General features: G+C 43.4%; 1 protein-coding gene across 2 annotated transcripts in view; it reads left to right on the top strand.

The window, feature by feature from the left end:
• LOC147734740 (aldo-keto reductase family 1 member B1-like) overlaps positions 1–18,744 on the top strand; it is a 293,902-nt gene that overhangs the window by 134,814 nt on the left and 140,344 nt on the right. For both annotated transcript variants that reach the window (XM_086953025.1, XM_086953026.1), the window contains exon 6: positions 4,828–4,934. In XM_086953025.1, coding sequence (XP_086809151.1) covers positions 4,828–4,934 — 107 coding nt within the window. The remainder of the gene's footprint in view (positions 1–4,827; positions 4,935–18,744) is intronic.

Genomic DNA, 18,744 nt, shown 5'->3' with positions numbered 1-18,744 from the left:
ACCAACAACACCAGCTCCCATCAACCATCACCGAGCCGCTGCCTACACCGCAACCTGAGGGCACTGCATGCTACACCGCTCCACTTTAAACTGCAAACGCAATGGTTGCAACAACCGGCCCAAACCAACGCTGTCGGCTGGAACCAAAGGAACTGTTTAAAAGTCTCCTGGCGCCGGTCTGCACCGATGCGGTCGACCGAAACTGTTGGAATTTGTTATTTTCAGCACTGCTGTAGCCCATGGGCAGGCCTACTGACTTCAAGGAGCCACATCTTTGAGGATATTCTTGCAAAGTGCATATTTTGAGTATTGTATGCTGGATTTTTGTCGTTTTTATCTTGTTTGGTTTAGATAAAATTTTCAATTTTTCTAAACTGGTGTAGTGCCCATTTGCAGTGTTTTTACTGTATTACTGTATGTGTGCACAAATGCTTTACACACTGCCTTTGAGATAAGCCTGCCTGCTCGTGCCAAGCTACAAAGAGGGTGATCAGGGGTTGTCTAGGGGCATAACTCCCTTACCCTGATTCGAAGTAAGGGGCCCTACTTCGACAAAGGTGCAAACCATTGCCAACTAGAGACCCCCATTTCTAACATGGATGACAGATCAAAGACCTCAGGAACTCTCACTTACACCACACAATGGTCCCCATGTTAAAATCTTTACCTGGAACGCCAAAGGCTACAAAGATTACACAAAGCGATAAAGAGTGCACTTGAATCTTTAAAGATGTGGGCTTAGTATAGTCTGTCTACAGGATGGACACTTTATGGAAGCTGATGGCATAGACAGAATGAAAGAAATGAAGGTGATGAATGTACACAACTCACTATTTAACTTATACTAGAGCGGTTACCACATTGATAGTACCTGGAACCCCATTCAAATTACAATGTATGGAGGCTAATGTGGAAGAGAGATAGCTCTTAATATATGCCACCTAATGAGTATTGTAAAAATCTATTTACCAAATGTAGGTGACAAATACGTCTTTGTGGCAGTCATTGGAGTGACAAACTTGGTAACCACAGTTATATAGGAAGGTGATGTTAATTTATGGTTTACAAAGACAAAGAATGTTGAATGAACACCTCCCAACTTGAGGAGTAAACCTGGTATGATGAGTGCCTTGAGGGAGTTATGGAAAAAAAGTGGGACTACTTGATAATTGAAGAGGATGCAGTAGTGATTTGAGGCATCTAAACATATGGGCAGGTTCTTTTCTGATCACCACTGGTCGTTGTATTAAAGGAAGGCTATGAATGCATGGAGTAGCAGAGAAGTAATTGTGGTCATATCTAGAGGAGAACTTAGGCTAATTGACAGCAGAACAAAGGGAAAATCTGGAGGCCCCCATTAGGGGGAGACTATAATTAATACTATGAATTAGGTGCCTCAGAATACGACACTGGCAAGTGATTGCATCTCAGCAGAACTATATTGGTGTCTACCAGAGCGGCTCGCTGAGCCACTCCTGGAAATGTATGAGAAGGTGATGGGGAGGGGAGTTGCTTCATACGATTAGAGAAGCTGTCATCACAAAGATACCAAGACCTGACAAGAGCCTAGAAGACTGCAGGTCATAGAGAACACTCATGATAAACACAGACATCAAATTATTAGGTAAGATCTTGCTGTCTTGGGGGCTAGGTTTAGTTGTCTAGTGCATATGCTGATAGATGCTCGATAAATGCATAGGATACAGAACATCAGGAGACTAACACCATGCAACTGAAAGAAAAACTTTATGCCATAACAATCTTAGACACAGAAAAAGTATTTGGTAAAGTACGATTGTGTTGGAGGATGTTGTGTTTCTTCAGAACTTTTTGTCTGGGTTACCTTGCTATACACAAAGCCCACAAGCAGAGTCTAAAGTGTGAACTGAAGAATTAGGAATACAGCAGGGCACAAGGCAAGGCTGCCCACTCTTCTACTTGCTGTTTGTGCTAACAGTTGAGATTCTGGGGGGTAGATTCTGACTGCAGTTAGAGAATTGAGGCAAAACGATAGGTGCCATGACAAAAAATAGTGCCAATGTATGCAACTTACACATTAGTATTTATGCGGTAGCCGCAGGATTAAACCCTGATCCACGGGGCTTCAGACCATTGTACAGTCTGTACAAAATCACAAATATTCTTTAGAAGAGAGAATTGTACTAGAGGTGAGCATCCATTGTAATATATAATTAGCTATCTGGACAAACAAGTAGCAGACTCAAATCTCATTGTCCAAGATGTTTTTTCTTCCCAAGTGTCGTTATGTCATGCAAAACCCAGTGAGAACTACACCACAGTCTGTATTTGGGAATCTAAACACACAATTATCACTGTTTCATTGAGGTAAAATTAGTAGTGGACACATGCAAGCCTGGGAGACATGCTGTCTGGAGCTCCTGGATATGGAATTCTATGTAGCAGGCCACTGAAACGGCGGTGAGATGGCTCAAAGAAGGAGAGAACTTGAAGGAACAATTATTGGAAGGGGAGCATATTTGGGATGGGCACAGAAAGTTATCAAGGAAAGGGAACAGGATTCTACTAAGTTACGGCTACTCCTCGATCAGGCATTGGACACCACATGGGAGAGAACAATGAAAAACATGAATGGGCAGGACCGCCATATGCCCCAAATATATATGGTTTTTGTCACTGTTAGAAGATAGCAGCGAACACATGCCAAAGAGGCAGTGGAATGATGGGAGCTGCATAATGCTGGAGGATATTTCCTTGATGACCTCTTCATTATGTTCTGCAAGCCACAGGAAAGCTTCAGGGTTGGACAGGCTTCCCAGAGACTCCTATGACCATGAAAACAGATGTAGGAGTTCTGGAGCTGTCACATGATATCCTTTCACTACAAAGCACTGAGGAGGCTTGAAATTCAGGCAGACGAGGGAGACTGGTAATCTAGAGCTGTCTACATAACATGGGAGAAGGCTTGCTTACAAGTTAGCAAATATGTATCAAGCAATGCCAGATATAAATCAGTACAATATGTAGAAGTACCTGCCCGCTCAAAGTTAAACAAGGTTTACTGTACTAGAAAAAGAAACTGCCTGGTACATGGAGAAGCAGTCACCAAGTTGATATGCATGATGTGGTCCTCTACAAAATTAGCTGAATACGGAAAGGGGGTTAGGACTAAGATGCATCACAAAAACATCAACTAAAGGTCAATCCGGTCAAGCAGGCTATAGTGGCTCAGTGGACTAATGCATCCACTGCAGTGGCCTGTGCTTGACCTAATGGTCACAGTTTCAAATCCTGATGGGTCCACTCAGCCTTTCATCTATTTGAGGTCGATAAAATGAGTACCATTGAGTTGGGTAACCATAAACATCTGTTATTCAGCACCAAGATGCCTAGAGTTGAATGTGCGATTTACAAATACACATGTTATGTTATCTTAAGCAGTGCCAGATAGGAAAAGTGCCTACACCCAAAGGCAATTAAATGAGACCTTGGATCGCAACCCTGGGAACGCGCCTAACTGTTCGCTGCATGGCCATACACTGGCTTCACCCCATTAGCCCAAAAGGGGAGGCTTGGGAAACAGGATCTTATGCAATGGGCTCAAGCAGAAGAAACCCATATCAGGTCCATGAGAATTGCAGAAAAAGATGATGGGAGTTGCTATAAGTGGATGGCAGTAGCTAAAATAACTGACTTAGGGTCTGATTGCGATTTTTGCAGATGAGAAACTCCGTCACAAATGTGACAGATATCCCGTCTGTCCTATTAGAAGTTCCATAGGATGTATATACGGAATTCATATTTGGCAGACGGTATATCTGCCACGTTTGTGACAGAGTAACACTGTCTGTCAAGATGCAATCAGGCCCATAGTCTTTAGATTGTAGACCACCTTAAATCCAGTAAAATGGTGAAGCCAAATCATACCACATCCATGGTAAAACCAAATTGAACATAGCCAGATATGGGATTTAATGGATATGAGAAAAAGGGGAGGGAGGGAACTTGAAGAGGGGAATTGATGACAGGCTAAAATGAAAAATAGGAACACCAATAAATAGAGAGTTGAGATGCCATATAGATAGGCTATACAGGGTAGATATCAAAGTAATGTGGTGCAACTAAGCAGGGTAGCTGGGGGAACATGTCAGAACCCCAGGTGGATGGTAATGAGCAGAGGAATGCTAATGCAAGCTTCATATACATATATGATTTTATTGCAGAAAGACAGGTGAAGACTGGCAATATTTTGGTAGAGTTGATAGGTACTGTATTTGCATCATGCACTTGATAAAAGGATACATATAAATAGAGAAGGTATTACAGGGGCTAAAGAGTGAGTGTGCTTTAAAACCAAATGAACTTCAAATCCACCTTTGTGTTCTCTATTTGGCATACAGATACAACACGATTGTTTCTCTGTAATTACTAGGAAACCCCCCAGAAATGCAGAATTTAGATTATCTTTCAGTGTCTATCCATGTTGTCTGCTATAACCACCAGGTCAGTTACAGCATATTACAAATTCTACAGTACTGTAGTTCTCCTTTTACTGTATGTGTACACTTAGCACATAAACCTACAGACATCAAATTATGAGAAACACTGATGAGTTACATACTGTGGAAAATTAATAGTAGTATCTTTATAATAGTAGTATCTTCGTTTATTCACTGATGAAAACTTAATATGGAGTAGTGCATAATTAAATATGGAAAAATACAGATAGAAATGTCAACAAAATAAATACGGTCAAACCATTTGTTTCTGTACACAAACTTGTTAAATCATTGCTCCCCAATCTCATCTGATAGCATCAGGGTTGACGTTATTTAATTTTACTTTCAGTTTGAGTGCCACCCATACCTAACTCAGGTCAAGCTTGTGGAGTACTGCCAGTCTAAAGGCATTCCTGTGACCGCATACTCTCCCCTGGGCTCCCCTGACAGGTCATGGTGAGTGTCCATCATTTTTAATTATTATCGTTATTAAATGTTATACTTTTAAAACTGATACTAAAATCTAGCAGTTTCAATCAAATGATTAACGTTTTACTTTTTAGAAACAAATTAATGAGCCATGTGAAAGAAAAATATCTCTCCAAGTCCACTTGAAGTCTATAGCATTTCTATTAACACCTTCGCCGCAGGGCTAATTCCCCCGTTGCGCTGGGAGGAGGGGGGCGCGTGCAGCACCACCATGCTTTTAACAAGCTCGGCTCATCACGCTGCACGGTGGCGCTGTGCTCATGACGAGCTGAGCTGAGCTCGTCATGACCACGCCCGTCATGACCACGCAATCATGAACCTGCCCGTTTAATGGAACGCTCAGCACTGCAGGGGAATTAGCCCCGAGTGTGAGCGCCATGCGTGTTATGACGAGCTCAGCTTGTCATGAGCACACAGCCACCGTGCCTCATGATGAGCTGACCTCGTCATGAGCACGGAAGGAGTTACGCAAGAAGCAAGGAAAAGATCAATTAAAGCAGTTCGCAGTTCAGCAAAACATAGTTTTGCCTCACCAACCTACCGAGCATCTAATGTTAACCCCTTCCCTATTTTCCCCTACTTGTATACATTTTCTTCACATCTCAAAGAAAAATTAAAAAGGACCTTGAAAGGAGATACAGCAAAGGAGATATTAGATGCCAAGCTAGCTGATTTAAGTATCCTCACTTGATAGTGCCAGGCATAGAAACAAGGCCAGGTATGTCAGAGGCAGGAAAACTCAAGTATGTTAATATAACCTAGGCACTCAAAATTGGTGAAGGTTTTTCAACATGGTGATTTAGCAAATGCATAATTAAATCATTAAAAAACAGCAAAACAAGTTCAAATTCATTTAGCAAGGTGGCTCTGCAACTGAATGCTCTTTGCTGATATCCATAATAATCTGAATGGCATGTCAAACTCCTAGTAAGGTACACTGAGGCTTCCATTCTGTCAATGCTGTTAAATTGGGGACCATTCAATTCAGTAATATTGTTGCACAGTCACCCTGTGTGCCCTGTGAACTACCATTTTTTGCTAACTGGTACTGGTGGTAACTGACTTTGACTGTCCCTGAGCTTTGTCTAACTAGGCCCAAGGCCAGTGTTAGGTTTAAGACGCAAGTGAAAACACACACATGCATTAGGGTACACATTATATTAGGGTACACTTACAATTCACATGTCCTACCCTATAAGTCCCTAGTAGATAATTGGGCCGGGGGATTAAACCTAACTATAAATCCCTAGGATATAATAGGGAATGGCAGTTTAGAGGCAACAGCTCTTTCTGCACTTGCATGTGTGCACTGCTGAGTGCCCGGAGTCATTTTAAAAGCCCCCCTGTGTTGCAGCACCGCTTTTACAAGTAAATTCACTGCAAACTCAACTTTGATGGTAGGGGTATTTACAAAGTGATAGTCTACAATATGTTGGCATTTTAGGTAACCCCAGGGTCTCCCCTAGGTGTACTTGGTGTGGAGGTTCATGTAAGTATAAGGAGGACGCTTATAAAAGATGTTTTTATAAGCCCTGGGGATAGAGAAATAGCACATTCACTTTCCTCATTGTAGTAAAGTGCCTACCAAGATCAACTTTGGTATTTGGAGCACTGTGGAGTGTGGATCTATATTAGTTTCTTATATTCAGAACCCCCAAGGTCTGCACTAGGCATCACAGGCAACTATAAGCACTATAAGCTGTGACCTTCTAAAAAATGTTTTATATGCTATGATGATGGAGGAATTGCTCATTGCAATTCCTCTAAAGTATGGCACAATGGTATCCCAGAAAGCACTATTTCTCCAAAATTCAAATAGTGCTGAAGTCTCAGCAGGGAAGCAACCTCCAGGATGGATCTCTACAATAACTCCCTCCCTCATACAGCTACAGATGTCTTCCTTAAGCCTGCCATCTGTCTGGGTTCAGAGTGTTGCTGTCTCTGCCTGTCCCTTCCATCTTCGAAGCTGAAGATTTATGACCCTTCTCCCTGGCTCTGGCATTCATGTGGAGCAGGGTCCTCTGCACAAAAGATAGCCTTTTCTCGCTGGGTGCCACTTATTACTTCATTAAAGCAGCCTGGCTGATCCACTTAACTCTGTCCAATCAGGGTAGACTACTAGAAGGCTGAATTTTGGATTATATTCTGTACATCGTAGGTTTAATCCAACAACAGCATATAGTTGGGTTTATGAATACCATTCTCCTAAAGTCCTTGTATAATACTCTTGTTGTCCCTTGTGCTAGTTATTGATTTATAAACCATTGTAATGTTAACCTATATGGCTGGAGGTCTACAATAGGGAAAATTAAATGTCCAATTCTTCCAGCACCAGGGCCTATACAACTGGTTTTATAAGGACCCTGCTTATAACTGCATGCCCACCCAGCCCTGAGACACATAGGGGAGGTTTAGGCATCCTTATTAAACCAGACTAATGTAGATCCTCAATCCACAGTGCTCCTAGCACAAAAGTCGATTTGGGAACCACTTTACTACAATGAGGGAAGTGAAATGTGCAATTTCTCTACCCCCAAGGTATATAAACCCTGTTTTATAAGGATCCTCTATATAAATACCTGACCCCCACCCCTGCGACACCTAGTGGAGACCCTTGGGTAGCTAGTATGCTAACATATTGCAGCTTATCCATTTTTAAGTTCCCCACACACCAAAGTCGAGTTTGGGCACAATTTACATTTAAACGCTGTCCTACACTACAGGGCGGCTTTTAAAATTACCTCAGGCCTCAACAGGGCACACATACAAGTGCAGAAAAGACTGCTCGTCTCTAAACTGCCATGCTCTATTCTATACCAGGGACTGAAAGGTAGTTTTAATCGCCCTGCCTTTTAGGAACTATGGACTTATAGGGAAGGTTAGGCTCATCATAGGGGTACCCTAACGCATAGTGTACCTTAGTGTATGTAGGTGTTTTCACTGTATTCTATATTTGTTTACAACATGGCAATAGCCGTGGGCCTGGTTAGGCAGAACCCAGGGACAGTCAGAGTCAGTTACCACCAGTACCAGATAGCAAAAACAAAAATAGTGTGCGTAGGGCACATGATGACTTTGTAAAACTTGCTGTTTGCATTCGCTCCTGAGGGACGGGCATTGCTCTGTTTCAACAACTCGGCCGGGCTTGGGTCCGCCGAGCACTTCTGTGGCAGGACCTGTGAGCCGGGCTTTGCTCCGCTCGTTCCTTCGGCCGGGCTTGGCTCGGCCGGGCCCCTTTCACTCCCTGTGAATACACCTCCCGGCAGCCCCACCAGTGGCCAGGACGCCGCGGACGTCACATGCAAGCGCCAGGAGGGGCATAAAGGCTCCCTTGGTGCTGAGTCCGGGAGGAACTCTACTTGCCGTTTGCATTTGCTCCTGAGAGCTGAGCATTGCTCTGTTTCAACAACTCGGCCGGGCTTGGCTCCGCCGAGCACTTCTGTGGCAGCACCTGTGAGCTGGGCTTTGCTCCGCTCGTTCCTTCGGCCGGGCTTGGCTCCGCCGGGCCCCTTGCACTCCCTGTGACTACACCTCCCAGCAACCCCACCAGTGGTCAGGGCGCCGCGGACGTCACATGCAAGCGCCAGGAGGCACAAAAAGGCTCCCTTGGTCCCTCGTCCCGCGGGACGCGTGCAGTAGCTCGCCGGGAGAAGCCCGGGACAAGGGCGGGACCATCTGTGGCCATCAGGGGCCAGAGGGGGCCGGGTCGGGCCACCCCCCTAACATCTACCCCAGACTAAGGTACTGTCAGTCATTGTTTTACCTATTCAACCAACATGGGGAAAAAGAGAACTGTGAACAGCAAACCTAATGGAGGGGGTGGAGCAACACTGGACTCCTACCTGGTAAAAGTAACCAACTTGGTGAATGAGGAAATAGAAAGAGAGAAGGCTTTCACTGGACCCAGGCAGCACAATCACAGCCATGATACACAATTCCCCAGAAACTCAGATTGAATCTCCATTTATTCCTCGGGACTTACTAGATCATGTTGGCTCACCCTCTGTTTAAAAAAATAGCCATGGCCAGTCCCTAAACGCCTCTCCTGTAGGGATGGTTGAAGAAATTTCATCTTGCAATTCCTCACCACCAACCCCGGTTGTGAGACGATGTACCAGGGCTGGGGGGCTGGCACCGCCAGGAAAGGCAAAACAAAAGGGAAAGAGGCATGTTATAGCTGGAGCAAAACCATCTAAACCCTCACTCTCGATTCCCCAATCTACATCAGAAGATCTAGCTAACACCATATGGGTTAAACTTAAAGAAAAGTTAGATCATATCTTAACCCCCATTATGTCACGGTTGTTGAAAATTGAAAATAGGATAATTGCCATAGAGCGTAGAGAAGATCTGGCAGCTCAGCCTAACACCCCCACAGTAGGATTAGTACCACATCAGGTACCGGGAACCCAGCTAGCTACCTCAAAGGGGCATATTGACGTACCCCTTTCATTGAGAGACAACACAATAGTGGAGGGAACAGGATTAAGTAACCTAAATCCTGTAAGTATAGATGCTGGAAATAACATAAGTGGAACTGCAACCAGGGCTAAAGTGCCATCAGATACTATAGTAATAATCAATAATGAAGGAGCCTCCACCGATTTGCATGTTACTCCCCCCTATGTGAGAGATTCATTTCAATTTATCCATGAAGCATTATCCTGAGTACTTGTTTTAGCTAATGCCCCCTCCTAGGAAGTGATCAGGTAGAAACTACAGCCTCCTTAATTGATAAGGCTCTATATTGGTTGACTAATAACATGCGGATATCCCCCATGGGTAAACAGCAACTGGCAGGGGAAATCATAATGGCCAAAACGGTATCATGGCTAGGGGATCACTGGAAAAAATATAAGGGTGACTGCATAGCAGTGAACTTTTCGAGTCCCCAGGCTTTGAAAGAAGTATTGGCTAACCTAGTTCCCCCCCCCCCAACTAAGGAACTCACAAGTCATCCCATTAACATTAGAGTTCTTCTGTGACAGCAGTTGGTGGGTTAAAAATTAATAAGATCTGGGCCGAGCAAGCGCCACCTAATAAAGAGGTTTGAGAGAGTCAATCAACCAAGGATGGGTGGTATATGTATGGTAAATCGCTATGCGGCTTTGACGGACATGGAGGAATGCGATTGCCTGTGTGGGGATTATACCTATTGCCTGGGAGGAACAACCCTTCATAGTATATTGTACGATCCACAGGATCAGGGCAGGGTAATTATTAGTAAAGAACAGCAATCATTGATAAATTGGCCAGAATTGCTGAAAGTGACCGGAGGCTCTCCCCATGCTAGTATTTGTCAGTCTGTTAAAAATTGTATTCAACTAGGGAGAGTGTTTCATGCATTACAGCTAGGGATACATCTGATTCTCCCTGTCCTAGACCCCTAGAGAAAGTAATCGAGGTAGTGGGTGGTGAGTCAGAAGAGAAGTGTTGTTTAACTCCTAACACCATACTCCAAAGCAAGGAAAGATTGTCCCTGCTTTCATGGAAATTAGCGGGAATTGGAAACAAGATAGTCTCTCCCAAATGGGGCAAGTTAATAGATGACCATGATATTATCCTTTTTCAGGAAACATGGTCAATCACTCCTGTCTTTCGCCTGGGGTTTCTCAATGTTTATGCTCCAGCATTAAAAAAAAACTAAAGGCAGGCCTATAGGTGGACTTATTATTTGGGTGCGCCAGAACATGAGGTGTAAAGTACATCAATTACCAGTCTTATCGCATGACTTCATGACACTTATTTTGAATTGGCCAAATGGCTTTAGGGTGGCACTCTCAAGTCTTTATGCCAGGGGGCAAATAGGAGGTAAAAAATCTGAAGTAATAGACCTTTTCGATTCCCAGATCGAAGCCCTACCGGAACAACTAACACCCATAACGGGTGGTGACTTCAACACAACATTCAAACCACTTGGTTATGAAGATCAGATCCTTACTGCAGATGAGGATATCAGATGGGGAATTCCCCAACTGGAAGGTCCCAATGTCAAGAAATGGACAGGTGCAGCAATACAATTAAAGGGTATGTGTCTAGGTAGAGGGCTTAGAGCAGCTAATGGAAGAACACCTTCTGACCGTCAAAGAGCAACCACCTTCAATAATGGAAGGCACAGCAGCCAAATAGACTATCTGTTAGTGGATATGCGAGCCTGGCACTATTTGGTAGATATGGTCGTTAAACCTAGGCCGGAAAGTGACCATAATCCCCTTTGTGCTACATTCCAAATTCATGAGAGGATTAGAGAGGATAACCCAAGGGGAGGGATAGAGACACTAGAAATAGTCCCCACAAATAACATGCGTCACATTAAATGGGGTAAATTTTTTGAGAATACCACAAAACTAGGGGCACTTAAATCTGAGGTGGTGAGTGAGCTAGCCCTTTTGACACCACAAATCCGTAGCCTGGACTTGCCCAAAAGTATGTTAGAGACACATTCAAAGCTCTTTTCCAGATTAAAAGCCCTCTTTAGTAAAACCGTAAAAATGGTTAAGGGAGGGAACAAGTTGTATACAGCCAGTTGGTACAACGAAGCATGTAAGTTAGCCCGCAGGAACCTGAATGCAGAGCTCAGGTTGAAAAATTCCTGCAGAGTAAAAGAGGCAAGGGACCTATACAGACGTACGCAAAGCGCCGCGCATAGACAATGGGATGAAGACAGATGACGGGATTTGCTGGCTGCGAGTTCTACAAAAGATTCTAAGAAGTTTTGGGACAATATAAAATGGGATAGGGAAGGAATAGCTGAACCCCCACAAAATAATGTTGCTAAAACTGAGTGGGTGGACTTCTTTAAACCTCAATATGCTTGTAGTGAAATGAAAGGAGTACCTCCGCCGACACCACCCACTGTTTATCATTCCCAGCTCTTCACCCTAAAGGACGTGAGCACAGCGCTAGACTGGGTAACAAAAGGCAGAGCCCCGGGCATGGATGGCATCCCTGCAGATGTTTTTTTAAGCGACAGGTTGATTTGGTGTAAATACTTTTTATTACTAGCTAATGCAGTGGCAATGGGTGCTCCTATTCCTTCCTCTTGGAAAGGAGCCGAAATTATACCAGTCTATAAAAAGGGTGATAAATCCCTCCCAAGTAACTATAGACCAAATAGTCTAATAGACTCAGCCCAAAAACGTATTGGTTGTTTAGTCCAAAATGAAATACAAATATTGGTAGAGGAACACAATGTTTTATCCCCATTCCAAGCTGGCTTTCGTTCCAGCACCAGCTCTGTAGATCAGGTTTTTTACTTCATTGCATTATATTGGAGAAATGTTGTTTTATCCAAAGGGTCACTTTATACAGTTTTTTTTTTTACCTTAAATCAGCTTTTGATTTAGTCCCCTGTCCCATGTTGTGGAAGGTCTTGGCCGATCAAGGAATGCCCCCTGAGCTGCTGACTCTTGTAGTCCGGTTGCACGAAAACAATTTCGCAAGAATCAGGTGAGGAGGCCAAGGTAAGGTCACTGACGCATTCCCTGTCAAGTGAGGCGTTCGGCAGGGATGCGTCTTGGCTCCTACGTTATTTTCACTATACATTAATGGCATAGTGGACCACCTTAGTAGATCTCCCACAGATGCGCCTGTCTTAGCGGGGACCCGGGTCCCAGTACTTATGTACGCGGACGATACGCTGATCATCTTGCATACTCCAAGTGGGTTGCAGAAGGCTGCTAATATCTTTGGGGCATTCTGTGAATCATGCGGACTTGAGATTAACACCTCTAAAACAAAATTCATGTCCTTGAATTCACTGAAAAAATCTAAAGGTAAAATTATCCTTAATAACATCCCCCTAGAGGAAGTGGATGCTTTTACCTATCTGGGCATCTCATTGCAGAATAATATGGGGTGGAAATGCCACACAGACATGGCCACCCTGAAATTTCATCAACTTGCGGGAGCCCTTGCATCCAAACATAAAACTTCCTTTACTAAGCCCATTACACCTGTCTTGGAGATCTACCAAACAAAAGTAGTAAGTGCCACCTTGTACGGATCAGAGCTCTGGGGATATTCTAACTTAACCCAATTAGCAACATCAGAGAGGAAATTCTTACGAAGATTGGTTGGCGTTCCGCAAAGTACACCCACAGTCCCGCTGTTGTTTGATCTAAGCAGGCAAAATGTGGTTGATATAGCGAGGCTGAGGCCACTATTGTATTGGAGGTGTATTTGTACCACCCCTGAATTGGCTCACTATGCAGACCCTCCAGGATATCCCAATTTCGCGTTTTGCCGCGAAATCGGCACTGTTGTAAAAATGCCGTGATTTTTACAAAAGTGCCAGCGAAAACGGCACTTTTGTAAAAATGGCCGGATTTTTACAAAAGTGCCCGCGAAATCTAGACATCCAGACTGCTGGCTTTTTAGTTAAACCGGAACTAAAACAGGTAGAAATAATAGGCTGTGCATAACTCCATAGCATCATATCAGGAACTTTGTAGGCTAAGCAGAAATAAAGCTGGAATCAGTATGCGGCTACTCTATTCCATTTTTACAAGAACAAACCAAGAGGACATTGTTGGTACTACCTCAAGTTTGAAAGATACACCATTTCACCTGCGCATTGGAAGCAATACTGATGGAGACTAATCAGAAACATGTTCAAACTCCAGTTGGATTCAGCTCCAAAATTAGACATGAAAAAGAGAATGCATCAATAACTTTTCTAAAATCTCCTGCTCAGAACAAGGACAGGGAAACAAACAAGATGGCTGTGCCACTGGTGTTGCAGTCTTCTTGGACATTTTCTAGTTCTGCTCACTGTGCCATGACATGAATGATAAAGCCAAATTGGTATTCACCATCTGAATAGGGTGATTCTCAGGCTGCGTCACACACCCCATGCTGCTCACATGAGGCACTGTACCCAACGCTGCTGTCTTTTATGTCTAGAATTATGCGATTGGGCAGCCGTGGCAACTTTTGCATAAATATAGACTTGCAGCATTTGCCACATAATAAATCACCTGCCAAATAATATACAGATTTGAGAAAAACAAACGGTCCTCCTAGCTCAAATGGTTCAAAAGTTAATAAAAACGCAGCTATGCGTGCTGCCACGCAGTGTAAGGCTCTTTGCAAAGGTTGACTGGTCACCTTTCTATTCCATATTCTTATATTTGGGTGTTAAACTGGTACTAATAGGATGCAACCAATGTGCAGACAGTGCAGACAGTGTTAACAAGTTTAAAAATGACAAAATAATGAAGTAATATTATCAAAAAATGTGCTACATTACGCCGCATAATTTGCCTTTTTGAGCTGCATAATTTATGCAACCCTGCTGCATAGTTTAGACCTTTAATATTGCATAATTCCTTTAGCTCTGAAAATAAGGCACATCTTAAATGAAAAATAAATAGTAGACACAGTTTGAAACCTCTATTAACTAATGCGCTGCAGAAGTCTGTGTCTGTAACCAGGGAGCCGCATAATTGAATCCTGGTCAGAAAGCAAATTTTCTTTTGACAAAATCTGCAGATTATGCAGCCGATGATGCATTATGTTGCATATGGTGCAAATCTATAATTAAAAACGCTGCACCCGCACTATTGCATGATTCCAGTCGTGCTGCTTATTTTATATGTACTTACCTGACCTGCTTATCCCACGATCGAGGGGAGAGAGAGGCTCTTGTAACTTGGAGGCTCCAAGGAGAGCATCCGACCTGTGTGGGGGGGATGTGGGGGGATGCTGTCACTGATGGCTCTTTCAAAGAAAGCCGTGTCTGTAATTACAGGAACATTTAATGCAGCTGCAGACCAGGGGATCCGTCCCTGTCAGAAGCCTGACTCTGCCCCAGCCCTTCTGGGGGCTTCCTTCACTCTCCTGGCTCCTGGACTGGCCCTTGTCTGGAGATGTACACTGCCCGGGCTCCTGAGGGCCCTAGGGGGGACTTCAGAGTCCGCAGACAGCAGCAGCTTCAGATAGTTCAAGGACAGGAGGAAAACATCAGTGCCCGGCGGCACAGGCGTCAACGCACTACAGACCAACACACTGGAAACAACACCCACAGACCACAAACACACCAGGGACCAACACACACAGACCACAAACACACCAGTGACCAACACACAAAGACCACAAACACACCAGGGACCAACATACTCAGACCACAAACACACTGGAGCCCAGCACACACAGACCACAAACACAACAGACTAACACACACAGACCACAGACACACCAGGGACCAATACACACAGATATATGTGTTTGTTGTAGGAAAAACCGCCAAATAAAATGCAGCTAAATTAGCGCTAAATTTCCATATTTGTGACGCTAAATTTCCATTTTTGTGCTGCTTAATTTGCTAATCCATGCCGCTATATCCTGGGGGGTCTGACTATGCAACAGCTTTAAGAGATATAATAAAGGCAGACAGATTCCATGTAATCCAGTGGCTTAATGAATTAAGGACACTTCTAAAAGATCTGGACCTTATCCAGCTATGGGAAATTTCTGACACGATAACATTCCCATCAAAAAAGCATTTGAACGAAAAATATTGGGCAATGGTCCGTGAGAGAGTCCACATGGGTAGTATCAGCACCAACCTAACTGGCCGCTTTCTTGATTTTAAATCACGTCCCTACTGTGAGGCATACTGGGATATTATTGAAAGGCCTCAAGACCGTAAATTATATTTCCAATTTAGAATCGGTACACTCACAGTAAAAGCTTTTAGCTCTAAATGCGCATCACAAGGAAGTGATAAATGTCATAACTGTAAACATAAGGTTGAGACCATAGCACAGATATTTTTTGAATGCCCTCTTTATTGTGCTCCGCATCGTAAATGGTTAAAACCCATTTGTTTCAATTTGGGCACACGGAAGTATGAAGATGCCCTAAGAATACTGGAATCTGACTGTTCACCCTGCATAGCTGTAGCAACTGCAAAACTTTCAAAATGGGCTTGGATTATACGCACCCGCACTTTTCTACCTCATGCTGTTAGCTAGTAATTATATGTGTTTTACATGATTTTTTTTTAATAATGTAATTTTTTTAAATCATTGCTAAAAGACTCATTTATAAGCAAGTTCTTCGTATTTCAAAACGACGGATATAAGATATTTAATAATTTTTTTAACTATGTGATGTCCATGTATTAGTTATAGTGTAATGTATAGTGATGTACTGTGTTTTGCTTTTATGACAATCTGTTGAATAAAGCTTTTTGAATTTGGAATTAGGACTTTGCAACACTAAGTATAACGCTAAAAGCTGACAGAGACAATATCTCTCGAATCCAATGTTTAGCACTTTCTTTTCTAGTATATGGGACAGGAATACCTCTACTCTCCTGGGATTTGCAAATATTCACATGCTCTCTACATGTCACCTGAGGCTTATCCTCCTAGAGGAACTATATTGACTCCTACTCAAAGTGAGACAGCTCTGCTTTCAATGTCTGTTATCCTCCCTAATATATTTGTGTGATAGTCTATTATCTGCAAGGTATGGTTCTTTAAGCTCATTTAAGGACTGTAGACAATTTGGTGGGAACATGGTGCTAACAATGAGCACTCCAGATGCCTATTAGTGCCTTGCTTTCCTCAAGGGCACAGTCCCTCAGGTGGTTGGCACCACATGCATAAAAACAAGATCAAGTACCAGTGGAAAGAGAACTGTAAGACCACAAAGCTTTCTAATCCACCTTCATCATGTAGGGCTTAACAACACTGGTGCTAGCAAAGATTCTCCGCCACCTAAAAAGGTACCAAGTAGGTTATGGAAAGCACACCTGAGATGGCAGACCATCTATGCCCTTTATATCATCCAGATGTACACGGGAATGCCTACCTACTGTCAATCCATGATGTAAAGGTGACACTTGGTGGGATCTTTAGGGTACACCTCAGGAGATACCGGTCCCATCTAAAAAATCCCCTCAACATGTCCATGTGTTATTTTCTGAATGTGATAGTAAGTTAACTTGACATATCAGTGTTGCAGACAGGCCCACAATGCTGTTTTTTATTTGAAATCCTGGATGTCTCTATGGCCCCCAAAATACTGTGACACCACTGTTCACATGCACACGCATGGATTTATCTAGCCAACACATTGACAATGAGATGCAGATAATGAGAATAGAGATGGCCTCTGTGGGTCGTGAACAAAGTTAAAACCTCCCACTAATCAGTGGATTTAAAACCTTTACAATTGTAGTTTTATTGGACCTCAATTATGATGGAAACATAAATGAGGACAGGCAACTACCATTCCTCCAGCTTCCAAAGGACCAGAAGAGTTGAAGCAGTGCTGGATCCTAGCATGCATTTCCTCACCACTCCTTAGAGAGAAGAGGGCTGCATGGTTCGCTTCCAGCTGTGCTTGAATGACAGCATACACTAATGTGCTGAAGGTTGTATGTTGAGGGGGTTAGTCACAGCTTACAAATCCTTCCACTCAATCCAGAAATGGCTAAAAAGCTTCCATTGACCCCCACCCAATCGCTGCTGAACATCTTTGTATTGTCCAAAAGTAGACGGTTAGTGTTTTGAAACTACTCTGATGGAGGAATAAGCATTTTATGAAGAGTGTGATGTGGACTCAAGGTACTTTTTGGTGAACTCAAGAAATAAGAAGGAAAAAAGACACATCCTAGATCTCATGTCTATCAAGTTCATACAAGCAGAGAAAAAGTACCACCTTACAGTTCTTTGCCCCTTCCTCGATCCAAGGGATTGCCTGTTTAGGGTTGTTGTATAGGAGTCATGTATTTGCCTCCTGCTGAGGAGAAGTCTGTAGTATCCTGCTGATGTATTTACCCTTTTGCTTTCTCCCTAGCTGCTCATCCAGTGTGAATATGCTGCGTGGTGATGATAAATGGAATATTTGGGTGCCTATGAGGTGATGTGTGACAGTTAAAGTGTGGGCTGAGCAGCAGGCAGGCTGCTCCTAGTAGGGCTGCTATACATGACCATATCAACCTTTAACTGAGCCTGAATAAACCTACTTAAAATATATCTCGGCTACTGGACATCATGAGTACATTTTGACGACAATCTGGAGACAGATCCATGTGATAAAAGTGGGCTTCCTGAAGCTGGCACTAAAAAGAAAATTTTAAAGCTTAAGGAACTTACAGAAACTATGTGTGAGCTACAATTTAAAGTAATTATTCAAGGACCTACTCGAAAGACATTACTAAAGGAAAATTTAAAGAGCCTAAAACAAACCACAGACCACCTGGCATCCCCACCTGTGTCCAATACACCGGACGGCCCCAGCCAGGGCGTGGTTCTGTTTTCTGCTTGGTTTAATTTCCATGTAAGTGGATCGGATCGGTACTCGTTTGTATGGAGGAAACGGGCAATGTTTTTAGGAAACCTGTGAAGGCAGACAAGTAAAAGGTTGGTTGTGGCGAGTTTTGCCACCTCCTCAATAGTGTCATTTGCCGGCAGTGTAGGTTTTCCTGGAACTGGTTGTGTTGTGTATTGTCAGTAGGCAAGGTGACATGGTATGGACATCGTGTACAATGGTGTCAGACTTATCAGCTATACTGTGGAGCTTGAACTAGGAAGTCTTGTTAACCGCACCAGGGAGTTTCAACATGAGCGAGAGCTGTGTGATCAGGAGGGTACCAGTCCCTGCATCTACCTTGTTTCCATGCTGACCACGTTACATATTAAAGCCCTTATCTCTGAAGGGCTCTGACCTGCATGGGTGTTTGTTACTCTGTGAGATCACTGTTTAGGCAGTGCGATTAGGATAGTCAGAAAGTTAAAAGACTGGTGTGCTAACTATCAGCACA

Source organism: Lissotriton vulgaris, chromosome 1_2, assembly GCF_964263255.1.
Source record: "Lissotriton vulgaris chromosome 1_2, aLisVul1.2, whole genome shotgun sequence".
NCBI classification, from domain to species: domain Eukaryota; kingdom Metazoa; phylum Chordata; class Amphibia; order Caudata; family Salamandridae; genus Lissotriton; species Lissotriton vulgaris.
This window is presented reverse-complemented; position numbering and strand designations above follow the sequence as displayed.